Consider the following 24,674-nt stretch of genomic DNA (forward strand, 5'->3'; position numbering starts at 1 on the left):
TCTATTTCTGCGATATACAAAGAACTTAGAAGGCAATTTAAAGGTAACATCATATACCATACATGGCTACATTGATCCTTAATGCATGGAGCAACATTTTAGAGAAAAGCTCTCATAGCCAAATTCCTTATAAACTATGAAGAGCTGAATGGGCCATTTTCCCTTTTCTCAGTGAATGACCTGATGTCAGTGGAGATTCACTGGATTTAAATAGGAACCCCTCAGAGGTGGAATGTACGTGAATTCACAAATTTCCTTAAGAGAGAAAAGTATGGGAGGGAGGAATCAAATCTCCAAGCCTTTTCTGGAAGGAAACACAAGTCAGCCTGAAAAAGTAATGTTACACAGCAGCACTCAAATATTTATCTCTGATGATCTTGGAGCTCAACCAGCTGAAGCTACCAAGCAATATTAGGTAGTGTTTACATACAACAGCACATAAGGCATTATGTTAAATTTAAAGCTGCTTGGCACCAAAATACCTGATGTTGCAAGATCTGTTATGTCATCTTTAAGTAAAAAGCATCACTTCAAATTGTACACATTTCATTATTACATACACTCCCCCATTTACTACCTGAAAACTGGTCAGGAATAAATCTCAGTCAAAACCAGCCACGTACTGTTTCCTTCTTCTTAGCACAGTTCCATAGATAGCCACAAAATGAATTTGCTTTTAAAGGTAACATGCACCACACAGACACAATACAGGTAAACAACATCAAGGCTGAAAATCCAAGTGCAGTGACATTTACAGGCATGTGGCTCGGAAGCAACCCCGTGAGCCCCTTCCTCAGCAGCAAATTCTTTTGCAACACATCTAAGCTGCAGATTAATGCTGTGCATCACAGTCCCTCAACAGCAACTGCTGAACTGCACACAGCGTTAGAAGCTCAGCACTAGACTTGCGGGTCAAGTTCACCTTTGATATAATCGCATGAAGCTCCCAGAGCTTCATGTGTGACAAACTTGGCCTTTTGTGTTTTTCTAAAGGAGTTACCAGGTATGTGACAGACAAATAACATCACCTGCATACATGAAGCTAAAATAGGTGCAAAAACATCTGAGCAAAGGATCTCACCATGTGAGATAAGAAAGCAAATTCCTCGTGACATCTGATACATCTTCCAAAACTCTTCAGCTCTTGAAACATGGCTTAGAATACCATTAACTGATCCCCACAAAGATAAATATGTATAGATCTCAAATTTTATCTGTCTCTCTCTGTATGTAGATCTCAAATGTTATCTCTCTCTCTGTATGTCCACACACATGCAAACAAAACTCAAGCAGCTGAATTATCACTACTTACTAGACAAGCCTGAGGCAGGAAGCTGTTCACTCTGGAGATACTCCACATGCCCTCGAGGTACTGCTGAGCTTGGATGGTGACAGAGCTCAGGGCACCACTGAGACCGCTGGGGGCCACTGTCACTTGAACACTGGAGTTGGGAAAACTGCCCACACCTTGAGACCATCCCAGTCCTTTCTTCCTCTCTGCAGCAGAGAACAGATTGGACGACTTTCCAGGCTGCCTGCCCACCTGCCCAGCAATGAGTGGCAGGTCCTTCTGGGAAGAGACAGTGACCATCCTGGGTACCATGCTGGTCACTGCCCCGGTGCCGGGCGGGATGTCGGGCATCTCTGGGTAGCTGGTTTGGCTGAGGGTGTGCATCATCTGAATGGCTTCCTGCTTCAGCTGATTCAAGTGAGTGGCACAAGTTTCACATCTGCTCTCTCCTTCATTCCTGTTTTTCTGTAAATAGTCAGGCACTTGAAGCTTGTCAAAAATTAAAGCTGATAATCGTGGGTCCTAAGGTGAAGAAAGGGGGGAAAAACATAGTCAGTTAAAGTGGTGCAGAAAGATAAAAAGGAGAGGAAAAAAGGAAGTTCTCTGATTTGCTCTCCACTCACGGAAGTGCTTTAAATCTGTTCTGGTAACTCTCAGCATTTTTCCTGCTGAATACCCTAACAGGCCCACAGTGGATTAATAAACCAGAAGTGAATTCATTTGTATTAGACCCAGCATGAAAATTATCATCAGAATTAAACAGTGGAGCTGCGGTGTTCTTGATAACTGCTCATTCTTCTAATTAACTCTCCTTTGGAGACATCTACAGCACCCATGTTTCTCATGCTCAGGAACAATGTTAGTTGAGATGCTGAACCTACAAATATTGTAACTTGATTCAAAGGCATACCACCATCAGAAACCAAGGAAAATTAGACTTGAAAGTATTTTGAAAAATTAATGCGTGACCTGGTAAACATCTTGCTGCCCTTACCCTCAGAAATTATGAATCAAGTGGCATAAAAGCCAGTTTACATGGTGCTGCCCACAGGACTGTTATTTCTGATCTTTGCAACCCAGATGGTTGCAATATTCCCTTCTGCTACACTTGCTTTAATGAGAAATAGATTTGAGCTTACAGCCATGTGTGAAGGTGCGACAATGTGCACACTAAGATGCTGATTTAAAAGCAACACCTATTTTGTTTCCACAGAGCAATTCCCCACCAGCCCTTGGCTAGTTCATTTTAAGGCTGCTAAGACATTTTAAAACTCAGTACCGTGCTTCCACTTCAGAGATAGAGTTACCTATCTCCTGAAACACGCAAACGCCCTCCCATCCCAGGCCTGCTACTGTAAAGATTAGTCAAGAGATTAAATCCAGCCCTGTCGTAAATCTGCTATCGAGGCTAACACCAGGCAGTAAAACTGACCCAACTTCACACACTCCCATAGAGCTCTATAAACAATTAAGGTTTTAATGAAATCACAGCACAGCCAAAGGTTTATTTGTATAATTATTTTAAATGAAAATATTTAATTTTCTTGTTAGTAAGTAGGACACACATAGCTGGTAAATCAGCCATCCAACATATGCTGGGGATATCCCCAGATTGGCACTTGTTTTTAAAAATGTATTACTTTATGCCAAGCTGCAATTGCTCTCTAGGAAATGAATGTCCTATTAGAAAATTCATTCTGGTTTTAATTACAAAGCACATCAATAAAACTCTTTAAAGAAGTCTTGGCACTGGTACTTTGGCTTTGCTCTGAATTCAGAAAGTACTAAAATATTGCTTAACTTCTGCAGCAGCAGCACAGAATTTATCTCATGTTCAGCTGTTGGACTACTCCTGCAACAGTTTTAATCTCATGAGACACAGTACAGTGTTGATAGAAACCATTGTAAGTATATCTAGCATCACATTATTCCACAGCCAAAAGCCATTAACCAAAGTTGCTCTTTATGCAATAATCTAAATTATTGTTTATTGACTTAAAATAAAAAATACTTCTCAAGCTAAGAAAAGTTTCTCCTGCCACTGACGGAATGATAAATTGATTCACATTTGTGAACCAGTATAAAAAGTGAAGTGAAAGACATTGTTTCATTTTTGTCTCTTCTCTTTATTGAGGTTTAGATCCTGCTAAAAATGCCTTTGAAGTTGTGCCATTTGCTTACCCTCATGAGGAAGAAAATTCTTTCCCACCAAACCTCCCAGAAGATGACAATGCTAAATTAAGAGATATTAGTCAGAAAAAAAAAGAGCAATTAATATTTTAGAAACTTTTTTCTATCCCTTCAGCAGAAAGTGCTAGTGGTTAGACTTTAAAAAAAACACAGAGACTCAGTGCTGCAAGCACTATTTAGCCTCAGGTAAAACAAAGGCCATGGAGTCTATCTCCCAAGAAAAACAAACAGCACTGTGCTCAGTGCTCCTCAGAAACTTCTCCAAGGGAGAGCCCTCTGAGCAAATACTTGCTGAGGCTGACACACAGCATCTATTCAAAGAGCCCCAAAACACAGCAGCTTCCAGCACCGGGTGCCCCGTCTGCACCAGGCACATCCCTGGGCTCGCTCCTTTGATCCAAGTTGGGCACACAAGGAAGCACCTGCACGTCCCAACTGCATGAGCCTCATCTGGCAATGTTTAAATTGCTATCAAATGTCAAAAGTTTCAAATAAGCAATTAAAGCGAATTACTAGGTGAAACAGGCTTCTCATTTAAAAGAAATTACTTCTTTTGATGTAAAGAAAATTAATGACCCCAATTCTAGCTCCATAAACACAGTTTACAGCATAAGGCAGATCAGAGTCAGGCCTGTCTCACAGTTACAAAGAAATCAAGTCGATGGCATATTAAAGGGGGGAACAAAAATAAATTTTAAATATATATATATTTAGAAAATTACACAGACCAAAGCTTATAGACACATAGAGCATGCCAAATTTAAACCTCATGATTTATTTATAGTAAAAGATAAAGGCATCTCATTTCCAATGCTTGTATTTTGCCAAGCTTTACAAGAAGCCTCTTAACCCACAAATCCAGCCTCTGTGACCCCCAGCTTGCATTGTGGCCAACCTTCTCCAGCACCTCAGTGAGGGCCCAGCTGGATAGTTAAATTACTTTTATTTTTCCACTCTGAGAGACAAAAACACCTGGCTAATGGCTGGGCGTGAAGGCCAGAGGAAACACAAGTTACTGTTAAAAACATTAACCATAACTTAAAAGTTTAGCCAGCCCCATTAAAGAGGTTTTCCTGCCTGGTGACAATGCCTGGTCCTGGGGAGCCCCTGCTTCGGCAGCTCTCGCCCTAACAAGGCTGGGGTGGGAGTTACACTCTCATGTTTAACAGGGGGAAGAAATAAAACTTGAGCGACCAAATGTGTGACACACACGTGGGAGAGGTGAAGCAGCCAAAGCCATCCTTGCTACAGCTCCACCAGCAGAAAGGCGAGCCAAACAAAGGGGGTGTGCAAATTGCTGAGGGGAATGGCACAAAAATTAAACGTACAACACACAAGCCTCTGTTCCAAACAGTGCTCCAAAACCTCTTTAGTCTGCTGTGCTACAAAGAACATGACTCTTCTGTTCCTCCACTGCATAAATAAACTATGCTGTCTTTGTCAAACCTACTTTCCAAATGCTCTTCTTTCCTCCTGAACAAGCAGGATAAGCAGAATACTGTGATGCTCTAACAGTCACAGCTTTCCCTCCCACTGCAGAAACCAAAACCCTAATTTCAGACTCAGCTTGTTAACTTTTGCACACAAATTTTAGCTATTCAAACATCACAGACTGTTAGAATTGTAAAAATAAATGGTCCCACTAAGAACTGAGGAGCTCAGCAGCCCCCAGCAAGGTCAGGGCATGAGATAATTACATGTTCTTATATGAGGACAAATTTCCTGAATGCTTGAATTTACCACTGCTTTTCAGCAAGCAGTTCTTACAGACACAAGCCAGCTTGCCAACTGCTGCTGGGAGATTAGACACACACATGCAAACTGCCCACATGAGAGGAGCTCACAGAAATGGTCTGCAAGTTCAGCTGGGCAGGATGGTAAACTTGGAAAACCAAGATTGCGTTCCCACTAGAACACACAGCAAAACACTCATTTCCTTCAGCACTGGAGCAGTTAGCCCAAAGCCTGCCTTCAGGCTTTACCTCTGAAAGCAGGAGTAGGGAAAAGGAGCACAGATCTGAAAGCACATCAAAAGTTGCTACTTGCAACAGCAAAAAAAAAACAGTCTCTGTAATTGAGGTTTCCCTCTCTGATGTAAGAGCTCAGCTCTGCTGCCTCCACAAAAAAGCAAGTGAGAACCGAGCCGGGTCTCAGCTGTTGGGGTAACACCACGTGCTGCATGTGGGGCACACAAGACAAACAAGACCCCCATTTCACAGCTGTAAAATTGTACATCCCCAGACCACTGCCCTTGAAACTACAGACATAACTCAAAGTAACTGGGATGTGGCCAAAGGCCAATATCACCAAAAATCCCTGCTACAGCTTAGACACCAAAGTCACAGCCAGGTTTTCAAAGCATGAAACACCAAATTACCTTCCTGGACCTGAACTATTCTGAGAACTTGAAGCAGTTTGTCAGTGATAACTGCACATAAATTAAATTATTTTGAAATTATAGTTCAATCTGTAATTTCCCGTGTACTTAGAGTTTGCAGTTAGATTTTCTGTTCAACTAACAGGAAAGAATAGAGAGGCTTTTTCCACAGAAAAAGAGAAACAAAGATACAAGCTTTGAGTCTTACCTGCAGCTACTGACTTCTAACTCCCAAACTAAGCAAGAGAAGAGGAGGCAGCACAGCATCTGGATTCTCACTTAAGAAGTCCCTGAAGTAATACCCACCCATCTGTAACCTAATCCTTTCAGCAAGGAACTCTGCACAGAGTGCGAACAAACGATGACGAACAAATGATGAAAAGTCAAATTGCCAACAACCATCCTCAGTAATTACCCACAATTTTGCCTGGCACTGGCTTCTGCAGTGCGAGTGCATCCGGAGCAGTATTCTGAATTGAATTAAATTAAAGTCTTGATATAAATAGAATTTAAGAGAAAGAAGAATCATTGAATGTCACACTGAAATATGTAATTAAATACAGACTGAGGTGAACAACATTTGAAAAGGATGCTTTTGGAGAAAGGAATGTACTATCCCAGTGCACAAGAATCACGGTTAATGATTTTTTGTCTTAATTGTCCTTCCAGATCTCTGCCATGCTGCTTACATATTAGTTTTTATCTTACATGACATTGTGAAATATTCCCTAGTATCTTCTATATTGACAAATACCTTGAAGGCTGATGCCTGCTTTCAACTATATAGCAGTCATTGTGAAAACAAACAAAAAAAAGTAAGCGCTATATTCAGCAAACCCAGAGTATTCAATGCAATCAAAGGGGAAAAAACCATTGCTAATAAATTTTTTAAGAGAAATTTCCAACTATCTGACTAATCTCAGGGGAGTGAAAATATGAGCTTTAAGTCTTCAAGTAACCCATGTTGTGAATTCGTTCAGTCACTGACCTCATCTTATCAGAATATAAACAATCAAGGAAAAACAAACACGCAAAGTTTTCACAAAAACGGAATTCACCTGAAGTCCCATCTCCTGTGGGTTAAGGGTATCTGGAACCTACAGTCTACCATCACTGTCCTTGAAAACATTCCCCTAAATAAGCAGGAAAGCAACCCACATTTCCAAAGTGAGCAAAATGTGCAGACATTAGGGAAAAAGTAGATACATTTTTAAGGCTGAATTCCATTCGGCCTCTTTACAGTAATGTCTCACTACCTTTAGGTGGAAGGTTAATTTAGGCCAACGGACTGTGGCCCTCCTCCCATTCTATCTTCTAGCAGGATTTCTTCACATCTCCAATCCCATTATTCTGTTTGCAGCCACAGCCTGAGGTAGTGCACACAGACATATCCCCCTGACTCGACCCAGCTGAGACTCAACCCAATTTCTTTTCATCTCTGACATCCCAAAGAATTTGAAAAAAAAAAAAAAAAAAAAAAAAAACCAAAAAAAAAAAAAACACCAAACAAAAAAAACCACACAACCACACAAGCACATTTTCTTACTCATACAAAAAAATTACACAGTATCTCTTTTAAACAGGGCCCATCTTTCTGACAAAAGCCAAGCAATACGGTAAATCCGCTCCAAAGCGCGTGACCCCGCACTAAAAATGACTGCGCCGTGTTTAGTTATTCGGCAGCTCCACTGAACTCTATTTATTTCCATTTCCTGCCCACTTTAATGTACTTCAGTGGCCTGCAGTAAAGTTAAAGCAATAGGTGTCTGTCATAAAGATGAATGGTGCTATTGGAATGCATAATACAGTGGAAAGAGGAAATGAGAGCAATCTGGTTTATTTACATCTCAGGCTCCCATCAGCACCTCAGCCCACCTCCCAATGGCTTCAGCTGCCTTTCCTGTTATCTTGCTGTATAGCCCCCTGCAATGAGTTGGCTTTTAACCTCTCAGAACCAGAGGGGATGAGCTGATCTCCCAGATTTGCTTTCATGAGCTGGCAGAGTACTGGAGCAAACAGCCATGCAGTGTGTTCACTGCAAAGAAAACAAAATAAAGGTAGTGGTTGCCATTTAAATTAATTAAAAGACACAAACAAAACAAAAGACCCCAAAGAGATCTGCTATCACCGGTAAATTTAGATCAACACACAGGAACCTGACTACTTCTGAAAAACAGTAATTACTGTTTCACAAAATATTACTTTTAATCTTCTTTCTTTACAATCTAATTAAACAGATATTTTACTTGCCTTTGCAAAATGTTTTTCTTAATTTCATCCAATTTTAACATTTGGTGTGTTCTATAAACTACACATCCAAACTAGTATGCAATTTTATGCTTATTTTTAATAGTGTATGACTTCATTTAAAATTTATGACTTTTAATTTGCATGTTTATTGTTGGTTTTAAGTAATCTTTTAATTTTCCCTCTTGGCTGTGAGGCTTACTATAACTTCACAATGTAAATTCAGTACTGATTTTGTTCATGTGAAAACACCATCTTCCAACACACATTGTGTCTTTTTTAATTTGCCTCATTTCTTTTATAAACCTTCAGAAAAGTATTATCACTTGGAACAGCAGCAAGAAATAGTTGCATATCTATCACCACACAATATTTGATGTCTGAAAAGCCTTCATTTGATTCTACTTTCAGAAATAGCCACTTGGACGAAGCTGACTTTCAGAAATTCAGACAAAATCCTCTTACAGAAATTAGACATTATTGTTTAAAAGATAAAGAGCTTTCCATGCCTAATTATTTTTTCTTTGAAACCAGGGAATAAATTTTGATTAGCCTATGAGCACAGTAAATCAGATTATAAAAACTCTGCCTGTTAGAGTCATAACTGCGCAAAAAGTCACAACTTCTCTTCCCTCTTCAAAGCCAACCAAGTGCGCATGGGTTAGAACAGCTACTTGGGAAAACGATGCAGTCTGATGTCATCACACTGAATGCCACCAACTCCACATACAGTTTGAGTTCTGTGAGGCTGCCCAGATAACAGAACAGCTCTGCATTTCAGCATAGGGATGAAAATCAGAGCACAGCACCACAGAAACACAGAAACATGCTGCCTTGTCAAAATGCCTCGGAAACACCAACTCTTAATATCATTTTATGGGAAACAAAAGGCTGTTCCTACTATTAGAATTCAGTCAACAGCCTGTGTTTCCAGAATTACAAATTGCACTGTGAACCTGGTGACAAGGACTCCCTCACCAATGAGCTCTGCCCAGCAGCCCAGCCCAGCGAGCCCAATGGACTGGGAGAGGAGTCACGCCCTAGATGAGATCTTCAGCATGTTTAAGTGATCATAACTTCATTTGTCCCAGTAGAACTGTGCCCATTTGTATCAGACAGACCTTTGATGAGGGAGTTCAAGAACAGCTGGACACCAGCCACAGTGAAAGCAACTCTAACTTAGAAAGACTGCATAGGAAAAAAACAGAATTGCTTGGAACGCTCCTCTATATACGAACCCTACCACTGCTTCAGTCCAACCATCTGAATCCAATTAACAGAACACTGAGTGGCAGAAGTTAGGGAGTGGACACATTTTCCAAATGAACATCATTAGCATAATGTAGATTTAAAATCAACTACGGAAATCAGCACTTGGCATTGGATCACACTCTCTTAGTGTCTCATTCACTTGCTCATTTTATCAATTATTTGGTAAATGAATATTTGAAGACCATACAGAAACGATTTAGCCTTCACAACCAAAAGGCTGCCCATTATGCACTCCCTTGCAAGCAACAAATTACTGCATCCAGTGCACAGTTAGCACACCATGCAGTTTTTATTATTACAAAAGAGGATTGCACTTATTCTTCATCTTAATTAAGTTCCACTGCATCAGTTTGACTGCTTCACCACAAAAAAAAAAAATCTTTTTGGCTGAAAAATTTTGGGTTTACATCTGAATTTAGGGAGTACTGTAGTGGAGTTGAGCTTTAACTTTTTCTCCTTGCCTGGAATTCAGCAAGGAAAAAAAAAGGGGGGGGAAAAACCTAACAAGGATGAATAGTCAAGGAATGATGAAAAGCATCTGTAACTCCTCAACCACAAGCTGGACACACTCTGCCTGAAGAGTCTGCTTACCAGTTCCTTTGCTTACCAGGTGGCATGTATGAGACACCACCTCCCTCTCCAAACTGCTCATCCAGGAGCTCTTTAAAGTGGATTCTTGGATGGCTTTTTTTAATACCACTCTTCAGCAGCACAACTTCAGCATGTAAATTGACAAATCTGCTGTCAGCTACCTGTTGGTCCTGTGCCTTTAGTATCTCTGGACTAGGATGGAAGTAAGGTCCACTGGTGTCCCTCAGTTTCACATAGGATGCAAGGGTATAGAAGTAATTGATCTCATTCTGCTCACCCCAGCTTAAAAAGAAAAAATAAATATTCAGATCCCAAGGGATTTCTGCAGGTGGAGGACATTGCCCAAAGAATTGAGTGATCCTCCTATGGAATCTCATTAGGGTGAAGTATGATCCCAGCCAGATAAAACACAGCTGGAAACAGAGCATTTGAGGTGTGTCTACAGGACAAGTAGCAGTTTAAAAAACAAGAATGTTGCAGGAAGTTAAAGGAGTTTGGTTTATTTAGTTTAGAAGAGTGAAAAGTAATCAGAGTCCTCCAGCACAAAAAGTGGTTACAAAGAGACTGATGACAAATTGCTTTCTAGATCCACTTGGGTAAGGAAAACAGGAAATCATTCTACTTTTAAGCAAAGGTAACTCAAGAAAAACTATCAAAGGTGAGTGAGCACTGGCAATTGCTATACAATGCTGTTGAGAAATCTTGTTCTTTTGAGAATTTCTGAAGAGCAGGTGAAAAACATCTGTGGGAGGTGATCAAGAGATAGATGACCCCATTCCAGAGGAGAAAGCTGGACTACTTTTTAAAGATCTGAAGTTCGTTCCCCACCCCTATGATACTAGTTTTGGAAAGATGGGTAACATATCTGTGCACAGACTCACTGTTTGGGTCCAAGGACCATGGACTTCAAAATACTGCACTACTTAGATGACTATTAGTTACTATTAGTAACCTACACTATCCTGCTCACAGCAGGTTTTCCAACTTGCATCATTCCTGTATTAATTTCATACCTCTTGTCCTAATTGTGACCCTCTATACACTTTGAAAAGTTCTTCTGTCAAATACAGCCCATAATCACCACACTCAAAACTTTATTTTATCATTAATTATGCTACATTTTATATCACATTTTCAATTTTCCTTTACAGATACAAAATATAGAATTGCTACATTTTGTTCCCTACAACTTCAGGGATCAGCTTTAGGAATCCAAATGAGCTGCCTAAATTCGAAGGTGCAAGTCCAGCTGCTCCTATCTGTCCATCTCAATGGACATCAGGTACAAGTGGTGTCCCTCAGGGTCCATATTGGGACCGGTGTTATTTAACATCTTCATTAAGGCTGATCAAGGGCAGCCTCAGCAAATTTGCAGATGACACCGAGCTGAGTGGTGCAGCTGACACACCTGGAGGACAGGGTGCCATTCAGAGACAGCTAGACAAGCTCCATTCGATGGGAATCTCATGAGGTTTAACAAGACCAAGTGCTGGTGCTGCACCTGGGTCAGGACAAGCCCCGGTACCAATCCAGGCTGGGGATGAACAGTGAGAGCAGCTCTCAGAAGAAGGGCTTAGGTAAGAATTGCTTTTATCAGCCCAACAAACCACGCCCACGTGAATGGAATGACAACAGCCTGGTGATGAATATCCACCTGTAATCCTCTTGTTAGGAAGCCCTGCAGTGGTCCTGTGAAAACTGCAAGATGTGCAACATCTCACCATCCAAAGGACTGGTGTAATCAAAGAGGAGCAGCTCCCTTTGCCCAAGGTCTGCATTCTACAAACATAAATCCATGGGGCTACGCCCGCAGGCAGACAAAAACCCACTCTGCCTATGCTCAAAGCATCTCAAAAGCCATGTTAATAGGGCTTATAAACTCTGCTAAGGCACAGAATATAAACATATTAAACCCATGGGCAAAGTGAGCTTATGTCTGCCTGTAACATGTGCACACATAGACATGCCCACAGATGATTGGCAAAAATACCTCTGTAAACTCTTTAAGGCTCCTCACACAAAACAAGCCTTGTCTCCTGAGACACAGAAGCAATCAAATACCTGGCAACAACTTTCAAAACCCTCCAAGCCAGATCCTATTAAAACCAGCAGCTAAGAGATGAAAGGCACTAGCTCTCCTACCAGTCACATTTAACAAGGCTCTTAAACATTGACTGTATCTTATGTTACCTCTGTAGAAATTCCACAACTGTAGACAATGCCTAACATCATAGGATACATTTGTGTTTCCGTTCAATTGAAGGTACTACATAAAAGGATGGTTTTATTTTAATTTGTGTTCTGGGACCTTGGAAAAGAAGCTGCCTCATCACCTGCTGGAAAAGGCCAAGTACAGAGGAAGAAAGGGTTCTTTTAAGAATAGAAATTATAGCCCCAGAGTGAGACCTGGGCCCTTAAGAAATCCATGGCAACATTCATACTGAATGCAAAGTCATAATATCTCCCTCTAAATTGAAACATCCCTGTTCCTAATTTCAAATTAGCAGTGTACTCTTTCACCAACCTGCCTCTCCATTCCATAAAATGCCCATGAAATGCATGTGTGTAGTTGCTGGGTGATGACTTAAGTTACATCTTGGTGTGAAAACTTCCCCATTCTTTTTAAAACAAGGTTTTCTTGCATTATGTATCAAATTTGCAGTGAATTATTTAAAAAAACCCTGACACCCAAGCCTTAGTATTATCATTACAGATGTAAATACACATTTTAATCCAGTTGTGTAATCCTTGCTAACATCCTTATAAAATCTTACAGTTTGTCAAATAGCCTCCATTGTGGACCGCACTGAAGCAGTTCTAGAGATCATCAGAGTTAAAGGGCAGTAAAGATAAGTACCTTGTCCCACCTCCTGCACATCACAGCTCTGCTAATTCCAACCATGAGAAGCAGTGAACCTGACAGGCTTCTTTAATGAAAATAGATGCTTTAATATTTTAAGAAACACTCACTTTTATTTAAGACCATGTGTCTTCCAGACCCACAGTACTTCTGAAAAAAATAATGTTTTTAAAGTACAGGGTATATTAATAAAAAACACAATCAAGCAGGTAGGGACAGCAATTGAGGATATAAATCCAGAACTGACACACACTACTCTTTGCTCCTGTGACAGTTTATATCAGCAAGGCCAGAAACCCTGCTCCCAATGGTCAGCTTGAAAAATCCAAGTGGCTGATTCCAGGACTCTCAGCACCATTCCAGGCACTGACTGTGCCCTGTTAATATTTGATGTATGTTTGCAGCTCCTGTGTCAGAGAAAGGCATTATGCAGGATATGCTCAAAGATGTGTGTGTTTTACTCCAAAGGCCTGATGCTGTGATTCACAGGGAAAACCTGCACAGAAGGCACAGGCTGGGATGCTACTGCTCCAAGCTCCATCAGCAAACAGTCACTGACATAAATTAACATCAGCATCTTATAGAAGTTCCTGCATGAGAGTGTTAGGCAAGATTTATTCAAGACTACAGTCTCTGGAGCAACTGATCAGAATCAAAGGTAAGCAAAAAACTAAATAAATGAAAATGGGACCAGCTAGAATGACAAAGCAGCAGGCCAAGGCAACAGCCACATGACAGCCAGAGGCATCTCCAGAGTGGTCAAAACAACAGTCCACAGAGCTTGCCAATGAGCCAGATGCTGCTGCTGGAAGAAGGGTAGTGTTGATATAAACTCAGAGATACAAGATGCTTAACACCAAGAGCAATCAATCTTGATGATTCCCACACGGCTGCCAAGCTTTGCTATTATGCCACAAAGAGATGAAAACAAACTTCATAAAGCACATGTAGATCCTACATGAGAAACTTCCTCCACCCTCCCCTTAGTACTCAGAAACAAACCCACAGTTTGGGTGTAGCTGTAAATGACCTGATGCTTTTCCTGAGTTAACAACAGAATCAGGAAAGAATATCATTGGCTAAACAGTGCACTGTACACACCCTGCCAGAAAACCAATGAACTTATCATACTGTATAGGAAATTCCTATCTTCCACATCAATTAGTGACCCAAGAGTGATTGATTTTATAATCCCAAACTTGACTTACAAAGTGACTTCCTCTGGGGCCAGTTTTCCATTATCCAGCATGTGGAAAATTGCATATGGTCAGTGCACTATGAAAACCAAGGAAAAATAAGTGCTATTTAGACCCCAATTCTACCATGCCTCCACATTCTTGCTTTCCTGAGGGAGATGCACTTTTGACAGTTACTTCCTTTCCCTGCCCCAACATCCTATCTGCACCACACACCAGCTGGGCACTCAATCAAAACAGAAACAACAACAGGAACTAGCAGCTATTCATTACAATAGGATCAAAACATTTCTAGGCACTAGTGCTTCGCCAAGTTACCAGCCTTGAAGACCTGCCACAATCCTCCTCTTCCCTGCCATCACAGACACCACTGTTCAACCTGAAACACCACATTTTGAAGATCACAGCTTTTGAATCAGAAGCCACATCTCAGAACTGCAGGAGGCAATGGAAATGGGCAGCAGAAAGGTGAGAAAATTACCTGGCCAACAACACAGGCTGCTGTTTGTCCTTTATTCCAATCAAGTTCACATTAGCTCCAGTCTATAAAACCAGGATTGCACTGCACACTAACTACCAGGGTAATCAGAGAAACAGCACCACAATATGATTACTGGGTGCTAATTATATCTTATAAAGAGTTAAAGACAATCAAATACATGTAATAAAGATTTATATGCAGGTTTTCACTGACCTGAAACAGCTTCATACATTAGTAGGTTAACATTACTGCAGGAACAAAGCAAACAGTTACATCTACATGATAAAATACATGAAACCCAAGAGCCAGATGTTAGGTCCTTTCATCCAGGAAGCAATTAATTCCTGGGAAAAGATGATCTCTCTCATTGTTTCATCAATACATAATATATCTCAGAACCAATCCTGGCACTCTGGCCTGGTCTGGGTACAAATCTGCAGGACTGCACAGGGTCATGAATCAAGGATCTTCTTTTCCTGCACTGCCATTGCTTCTGGGCAGTGAACACAGAGCATCTGGAGATATCCTCGGTCTATATCTCTATCTCCCCATTCATGCACAACAGCACAGACCCCAAGGAGGCTGTAAAGAAAGACTGTGCTTCCCCTCACACCCCTCCAGGAAGGCCAGTTCTCCATGGCTAAGCACAACAGGCAATGCCAAGGAGCTGCCCACCCTCTCCACCACAGTTGCTGACCTCCAGCTCTGAGACACAAAGGGTCCATTAGCCACCAACTAAGAACTCCCTGCTCCAAGCACCATCAAGAACTGCTGACCTTGGGTGAGCATTTGGGCCACACCATCCTCATCTGTTGTCCATCCTCCCAGATAACAACACCCACCACCTCTCAAGAGGTGGACAGTCAACAGCCACCAGTGGCACCCACCCAGAGATCACAGAATACTTGATTACACAGGACCCTACACCACGAGCAAGTCAGCAGTTCTGCTAGCTACACTACAAACAACGTAACTGAAAAAGCACATCCCTCTGCAAGGTTACTCCAAGGCTGTCACTGGATAAACCAGCCAGAGCATACCACATGTAAGGTACACTCCTGAACAAGGCACAACAGATAGGAACACTTAATAAACACAGCCATTAACTTGGAAACATCCCTGCAGCAATTAAAAGTTTGCAAAGCACTACAACGTACACCTGGTTATTGTTCTGACATCTGCTTAGGTTTTCTGTGTGTTTGTAAGTGGGACCAAACAGGAAGATAATTCAGTTTATGGGCATTTCATGACAAAAATTACAACAAGGTACTGCTAATTGTTAATGAAAAATGGCATAAAAACTCAAATGAAGCACATGTAGTGTTTGAAATGCTTAAAAGTGACCACATTTTATAATGAACTGTATATGACCAAATGGTGTTTCTCCTACTAAAGAATAAAATTGTTCTAAACTAAGGATTTCATCATAAAATGAGAGGAAATTCACAGTCTGAACAATTGCATATTGTGCTGAGCACATTTTAAGACATATGGCAACTTTATAATGGTCATCAGGGATGAAGAGCTGGAATTCTGTTGCAGATTTTGAATTTAAGACATTTCACATAAATTGCATCTCAGGAAACAAATTAATTGTTAAGTGTGCATCCTCATAATGTTGCAGACAATATTTGGCATATGTAAGTGTGACTACCTCAAAATATGAATGCTATTTTCAGTACAATTACTCAATTGTTTTAGAAAGACTCCAAATAAGTTTTTAAAAATTGTGTGAAGGCTCATTCAAAGTAAACAAATATAACAAGATCTGCCTTAACTTTATACAGAATTACTGCAGTATCATTCAGCTACAATATATTATCCAGTGTTCACAAGTAAATGCCCCAATTACTATTGTAAGTCTGTCATTTAAATAGTTCCTTCCTGTTTAAAACATGGAGAGCCAAATGCATTTTCCCACCACTAGGCATTGTGTAAGACTCCCTTCTCTTCCAGCGAGCTGGCTGAAGATGGATGAGCTTCCAAACTGATATCATTTTTAATTACGTGTTTTTCTCTCATTACTAATTTCCTAAACACGTCTCTAATCTCACAGTGAAATCTCTGAGCGCAGTAGGTGTATCCACATACATCATGCTCTTGAAAATTAAAATGAGATAATGATCAGGACTGCCATCACAACATAACCTGAAACAAGCAAGATACATGAGAGGTGATACATACTCATAAGACTCTGATCTCAAGCGTTTCTGGAAAGCAGTAGCAATTGGATGGTTTCCATCCTTCCTGCAGCCCCTCTTGGAGCCAGTAACACAGTTAGTGGGGTCTAGGAGAGGGAGATGCTTCAAGCCACCTCCCGCCTTGCACTTTCCACCAGGCATTTACAAGCTCGTGATGCCAAATGCATTTCCACCCCTTCCCTCCCTTCCCCTAAACACTGCACCAAGGAGCACTGTGTGCATCAGGGAGCCAGAGCAGCTGCTCCTCTACACAACACAGGCTCGGGTGTCCCAGTTCCCTCCTGCCATCGAGGCTCCAACAGCTCCTTCCACCTAGGCTAAGGTTTCCTGAAGGGGCTGCCTTCTCCAGGAGCACAGAAGTGCTGGAGACAGCCTCAGCCACCAGACAGGTAGAGAGGCAGGTGCCCACGCAGACCCCACGCACCAGAAGGGGTCACAGCCCCAGCAGCTGCTGCTGCATCAGATGCTCTCTTGGCAGGAACTGGGACTATGCATAGACCTGTCAGATTAGGTCAACCAAGTGCCAGCCAGTCATTCCCATGGGATCCCTCTCATTCCTCAGATACTTCTCACTACCTGAAAGGCATTGCACAGCTGAGCTGCAGCATTCTTTAACCATTAAACCAGCAGGGCAAAACCGAAGCTTTTTGGGGGCTGGGGGGAAGCAAAACAAAAACAAAAGGGTAATTGTCACAGGGCTTTCTTCCCAGCTAAACACTTCACACACCAAATTCCTAAGGGAGTGATGCTTTCAGCACATCAGCTGCCTTCTCATCAACTGACACTTCCAAAATAGAGGAGGAAAATCCTAGAACTGTTCAGTGGCTGACATTTAAGGAATCAAATAAAGCAAAATCAGATAAATCACAAGCACTTAAATAAGTTTATATCTTCTAAGCACTCTTAAAATATGTCACAAGTATGATTCTGCCTACTCACTCAAAGGAAAGGGATCTCTGCTGTTTTGCAGCCAAAGAGATGAAGGTAGAGAGGGGCTCAAAATAGGCTTGAAGTGCACACATCAGATTAATGCTCATAAAACCAGTGCATGTCTAAGGAACACCAACACCAGGGCTCTGGTACATATGCATGCAAGTCACTAGTCTGTAATCGCAGGCTGATCAAAATGCATGTGCTAAATGGGGTAAGCTTATCTAAAAATGTAATGCTAGCTGAATTGCCCTGGGCCCCTAGGGAGGCCTGCAGCACAGTGTGAGTGGGCTGGAGCTCAAATGTTTTGCTGTATTCACACAGGCTGCTGTGGAAGCTGGATGATGGAAAACCCACACAATTTCACATTTTCTTCTCAAAAAAAAAAAAAAAAAAAAAAAAACAGTCCACAAAATTTTATCCTTTTTTTTTTTTTTTTTTTTTTTTTACCTGCTGTCCATCCACTGACCAGGATCAAAAGCTCTAAATCCAGCTTTAGCTTCTTCAAGAACTTGACGAAGAAATTCCTACAAGAACCCCGGTTCCTCTTGAGAACAAACACTTCTCCTAAACTTCACTCAGCAGAGGGAAGGAAAAGCAGGGGGATGCTCCCGCGTTCTCCTTCCCACAGCATCTTGGGAGGACCATAAAGAGGACACCTACAGACCCAAGCTCCACCAGACCTTTGCTTTGCACCACCCACCTCTTGACTGGAAGCAGTGCCCACCTGGGCGTCAGGGTAAGGCTGAACTGCACAACACAACCCTTGACCTCAGGTGGGAGTTCACCTTTCATGTGACTCCACTGGGTTATGACTGGGCTTCTACTCCTCCTTAATTCTCCTTAACATTTGCTGACACCTCCTTTACAACCAGAGGGACAGGTTCTTTACGAGAAGCCATTTCACCTTCGCCAGTTAATGTCTTAATCCACAGACTGAAGCAGGTCACATTATCTACACTTATCAAAGACAACATTATGCTTCATAAGCTATTTTTCTGCTTCAGTAAGGAACAAGCACGTTTTATTTCTTACTATGTTTACCCATTAGCTCACCGAGCTGCATTATTGTTAGTCTTTCTGTGGCTCTCCTAGAATAGGAACGCATAAAACAGGATTTCCTCCAGCTCTGCATACCTACTTAGTCCAGAGTCATTAATGACATAGGACTGGATTGAACAAAGACTTAACATCAAATGAACACTCAAAACAGCTGGGAACAAAAATATATCTGCCTGGAACACTGCATCTGTGTTTTGTCTTTTGAAAAATGCCAGTGAGGCGAAAATTCGCTTTCAAGACCACTTTTACAGGGATGTTCTCCTGAGAAAAAAACAAAACACTTACATGTGGGACGTGTATCCCAGTGGGCTCCAAATTAACTTTATAGCAGTTTTTATACATAAATCTGCAAATTAGGTTGTCCTCTTTCTGGAGATCAGATGTCACTTAATTGCTGTCAAAAGGAATTCTGCAGAAAAGACCCAGGAGCTGCACAAGAATCCTCCAAAAACCCAGATCTAAATTGTCTTCCATGTGATAACAAGCAATAGCTGAAATACCCAAGGGTAGGTAACTATCCTCAGAACTCAGCTCTGAGGTTTTTAAGATACCTATAACCAATATTTTAAGGAAAACTTACAGATGTGTACATGTAAGAAAAATACAAGTGATACTGTTCCAGGATTCGTAGAAAATAAGGATGCTGCTTAGGTTCAGTGTTTAGCACTCAAAATAACCTTGGCACACTCCCTTAAAGACCTCTGTATGGGTGGAGTACACAAAAGCAGTGGCAGCCAGCAGGTTGGGAGGCAATGCAGGGATGCATGAGGAGAAACACCACGGGCTTTCTGCAATGCTGTCAGCTCCCACCTGCCCCAGGACATTTCCTACCTCTGCCTACAAACACAGCGAATCTCCAACTGCTAAGTAAACAGCCTTTGAAGATAACAAAGCTTATTCTAATCCCCCACTGATGTCACTCCTGCATTGTACTCAGCTGAGCTACAAAACTCCTGGGTTAACTCACTGAACAGACCACTCCAAGAATCACTCCTGGGTTAACTCACTCTGTAAGATCAGGATTACCTTAACTCTCTGTTGTTGCACAGACCTCAGAAATCCTGTTCAGGTACAGAAAAAAGTATGTTTTTCACACAGTGATACTATGTTTTTTCTTGTTGAATAACCAGACATTTTTCAGCTCACTTCCTTAGCAGCAGGTGGACCATTTCTTACTGTTATGCTTAGTGAAACAGCTTTCCCAAAGAAAGCACAAGCACAGCCTCTTGGAAGGACAGAATGCCATGGCCAATTTTCTAACACAAGCAAACAGGACTGTTGCTCCAGTCACAAGAAGGTAAAATCAAACTGAGCCTGGACCAGTGTGGTGTGATTCTTGGAGTGGTCCTGTCCAGGCCCAGGAGTTGGACTTTTGGGTGCCTTCCAACTCAGGATATACTATGATTCTAGCAAGAGTAATTAAAATAAAAATTGTAAAAATAAAACAAAAAAGTAGAGACTTCCAATGAATCACCTCAGAGGACAATGTCTTTGTGTTCTCACTTGTGTTCACTTCCCAGAGTTAAGCGTTCTGCATTTCAGTTCTTTAACTATCTATTCAACACTTCTCACGGCACCCAATCCTCCAAGAGCCAAACCCTCCCACAGGAATAAAACACTCAGTGCAGAACTCAGGGTGAGTCAGGAAAGCCAGCCCTGCATATAACACATCTTCTGTGTCATCAAAAGACTTGGCAATAAGAAGCTGAAACCCAACTAAATTTTTACAGCACAAACAGAGCTATTTTGCTTTTGAGCTGCATGTGCTTATGAGCAGCCATGACCAGAATAATAAAAGAACACACAGCACAAAGCTGAGAACAGGAGCTCAAGTTGTGCCTGAATATTCACGCTCCTTGTCAGTCCCAAAGTAAGGTTTCTTTTGGAAAGCCTGAATATTGGCAAGCCAGGGTTTTTTCCTCTTCAATAAGCTACATCATAGTTATAACAAATAGATCCTGGCACTATTTCCACACACATACACATAAACAGGTAATTATGTCCCTACTGAACAGAAAAATGAAGAGGACGTGCTGGAGAAAAGCAGATGGAGGTAATGATACCAACACAGAGAGATGGATTTGGAACACAGACATTGACCAGTTCTGCAGTCTCGCTTCCTCTGCAATTCACCCATGTAAATCAACCAAAACTGCACAGAGCAAACAGGCTTCATTTTCCACCTGTTAACACAGGTTATTGATTCCACTGTCAATAAAAGAACCACGATGCAAACTGCTATGAAATGAAAATCCAGTGTCGCATTTAACCAGAGACTGAAGTAGGGAGATAAACATTCAGGATGATGTATTGCTGAAAATACTCTTCCCTAAAACCAGCTGTGGCTCCCCAAAGGGTTGTTACCAAAGGCAGGACTACTTCCCACTGCCAAACTGCCCTCAGGGAGCCAGTAAGACTCAGCCAGGGTGTTGCTCCTCCTGATCAACTGAGCAAATGCTGAGCACAAACTCCACCTTCCACACAAAAATCAGAGAAACCCATTCATAGCCTGTGTTTCACAACATGTCAGCATGAGAAACTCTCTCAACCACACAAATATTCTTCTAATCATTTGGCTCTTTGTGGATGTCTCAGATTTTAAACTTGACTAACCAGTAACTTTAGCAGAGGTCAGTCAAGCAGCAGTAAGGCTGCACGAGGTGGCAGGTTAAAGCATCTCATGTGTACAAGAGCACAAGTATGAAATTCAGAAAGGGCCCCCAGGGATCCCAATGCAAGACATGAAGATGTAATTAAAAACCATAAATCCATCAAATGAAAAATATGTAAACTTAATGTATTAATTCATCTATTTTTCTTCCTTGAACGTATTTGTCTTACTCTACACTTATTTGGAGCATACAAATAAAAAATTAAAAGTATCAGAAGAAATATTTCTTAATATGTAAAAAATGAGTGTCAATAATATATGCTTTTTACTTTATTCTTACAGGTAGTTACTGAAAGAAGCTCTCTCAGCAGTCTGCTGAGATTCTGTGCATATTATGAATTATTTCAACTGTATCTCCTCTTTACAAAATCCTCAAAAGGACGGTATCCTACAGTGTTTCCATGCCACTCAATCATCCACACAAAATTACCCTTGTGAGAGCTTGTTGAAGGAATGTCAAATGTATTTGCCTGCCTTTGCAACAAAATCTTCAGAGAAAGACAAATAGCTCACAGTTTGCAGTTACACAAGTTACACTAACACCTGAACATTTTAACTGCAGATTCTGGGTTTAACTTTGAATTTCAAGCTACAGGCAAAATAGTTATAGGCCAAATCCTGCCCCATGCTCCAACCACAGCATAGTTTTCAAGATATCTTAAAAAACTCTGCAGTACCTGTAGTCATACTAGGTCTAAGGCACATCTGCTAGAAAGGGTATTTGGGACAAATTAGCCCTTCCATCTTCTGCTCACTGACCAGAGAAGTAGCACCCAGTATTGCCCAGAAATGACAGTGGCAAAGACAATTGTCCCTCACCACCATCCTTCAAAGGCCAAATTTTGAAGAGCAAATTTGTTTCTCATCATTAATGAGTGTTTCCTTGGAACCAGGTTTCCCAGGGCCACGCAACAGTACGGGAACACCACGGGTGACCCAGAAGGAGTAGATCAATTGAAACAAGGATGGCCAGATTTCCTGATCATACAAGCCACTTGTTGGTCCTCAAGTTTCTGACAATTGTAAAGACTGTCACATTACACAGAGTCTCTGGAGACAGCTCCTGCTGCCCTGTTTTGGGGTGGGAATTGGACATGTGTCACCAGGCTGGCATAGTGCCATTGATCTCAACCACTTCAGCAGTCTCACCTTCTGCAAAACACTCAGCAGCACCACTCTGCTGAAGGCCATGTGATGTACCCTGGGCATAGACACCATTCCTGAACTCCTCAGGAGCCACATAAAAGCCATGCAAAAGCACCAGGCAATCCCTAAAAAGAAATTTTTACTTGATAAAGCCATATGCAAGCTGTAGGAAACTGCTGTACTCTGAGATCTAGGAGAAAAGCAGCAATGCCAAAAGGAGTAAATACATGCTACAACATACAATACAATGAGAACAACATAAGGTAATAAATACAGAATACAATACAAACTGAGTATATTTAACATCCCAAATGAGTTCAACCACAAAGCCAAACATTGCCCACTTACAGTATAATCAGCTCTGATAAATTTATACACACAGACAGCAACACAAACCGTATTGTTACAAATGGTATGTTGCAATAAAACAGGAAACACATTTAAACATAACCTTTTGAATGCTGTGAGAACCAGGACTAATGCTTCTCTTTCACTGTTCATGCTGACAGCCAAGTCAGTGCCCAGCCTAGCCAGAAGTATCACATTTCAGTTTTGTACAGACGGCCTTCCATCCCATTCACCCAGCAATGTAAAATGCCTCAGCAACATCAGGGGAAGATTTGCTAAGAGCTAAACAAAAAATTATCGTCTTCCCACAGCTGTCCAGTGTTCCAGTCAATCCTGCACAGGTACTGATGTTTGGTAATAGCAGCCCAGCCCCAGCCAAAACTCTGAGCAGCTTGCAAATTCCAGGAAAGCTGATCAAGGACAAATTTTAATACTTGACTCAAAGAAGGAGGTTGTACTCACCTAAGCCTCTTTTTGTGAGCAAGAGCTGTGATTTCTCTGATTCATTATACAGCAGTCAGACTCTTAGTGATAAAACAAGCATGCAACAATGGCATTATGCTGGCTAAAATAGGTGGATATATTTATACTAAACATTATTTGTCCAACACGAAAATGAACATCTGCCAGCTATGTCTTAAAGGCTCAAGCAGCTTCAAAGCAAAGTCAGTCCAAAGAACTATATGCCAAAGATTTATATTCCCTTTAGCATATCCTAGAGAAGAATACATTACTCCTGTTAAGTGACATATTCCCACCATATTCCAAATGATAGCAATAATAATTTGAAGCTTTGCTCTTAAGTTCCTCTACAAAAATTAGCTTTCTTTCCATTTAAAAGTAAAACATTTTTAATTAAAAACTAATAAAATACATCTTGGCATAAATTTCAGCAGCAGTAGGAGGGACTGAAGCCACTGAGAGCCCCCAGTTAACAAGGCCACATCACATTTCCACAAGGCAGCTTTCCAGTTCCATCACAGGGAGGCATCGTGCAGTATGCAGATAAAACCTTTTTAGGTACTACCAGCACAGCTCTAACCCCTGCTCCCTGAGCTGATCTGACACCTGCTGCTTACTGAAGCTCCACTTCAACTGAACACACACCACAGACCTTCAGACTTCTTCCACAGCCTCACCACTCCTCTCCTGGTGAGCTAGCAGATTTTCAGGGCTACCTGTTACTACCTTTACAGTTTACCTGAAGTCCCCAGATTTTTTAGCTCTTTCTGCTGTTGCAGTTACCCCAGTTCCAGAAACCCCTCCCTGACACCTGACCTGAAATTTCAGTTGGAAGTCACAGAGTCCACTATTTTCTGTGTCCCTGTGCTATATATTCTTATTATGCACCTTACAGGAGCAGACAGCTCTACTAACAGCAGTTGATGATACTTAATACCATACAAGCAAGAGAGTCCCCACCACAAAAAAAAGGTTTTACTGCAAATGAACAAAAGATGGAAGCATTTTCTCTTTGCTGAGCAAATGAGAAATTAAGCCCATGGGTATTAATCTGCTTGCCCAAATTCACAAACTCAGTGACAGATCCAGGGATTAATTCAGATTTTGCATCCCTGCAGTGGGACAATTCCTGTTAACAGAGCAGGAGGTATGATTCTCCTTGAAGTAAGGCCCAAGTTTTCTCCCATAAGTCACTACACAAAATTAGTAGCCACTTGTAAAAGAAGCCAGGCAGATCCCAATCACAAGCACAGCCAGCTATAGACAAGATTCCATCCTTCCCAATGATGCCTTTCACTTGAGGATATACTGGACACGTAAATACGAAATAGTTATTCCAGCGCTGCAGG

The 24,674-nt window shown here is 41.4% G+C and overlaps 2 protein-coding genes across 2 annotated transcripts in view; both read right to left on the bottom strand.

The window, feature by feature from the left end:
- ASPG (asparaginase) overlaps positions 1–24,674 on the bottom strand; it is a 324,997-nt gene that overhangs the window by 215,034 nt on the left and 85,289 nt on the right. The gene's annotated exons all lie outside the window — the stretch shown is intronic.
- KIF26A (kinesin family member 26A) overlaps positions 1–24,674 on the bottom strand; it is a 96,490-nt gene that overhangs the window by 61,983 nt on the left and 9,833 nt on the right. The window contains exon 3 of the mRNA XM_068192277.1: positions 1,313–1,813. Within this exon, the coding sequence (XP_068048378.1) occupies positions 1,313–1,813 (501 nt within the window). The remainder of the gene's footprint in view (positions 1–1,312; positions 1,814–24,674) is intronic.

The sequence above is a fragment of the Anomalospiza imberbis genome, chromosome 6, assembly GCF_031753505.1.
Source record: "Anomalospiza imberbis isolate Cuckoo-Finch-1a 21T00152 chromosome 6, ASM3175350v1, whole genome shotgun sequence".
In the NCBI taxonomy this organism is placed as follows: Eukaryota; Metazoa; Chordata; class Aves; order Passeriformes; family Viduidae; genus Anomalospiza; species Anomalospiza imberbis.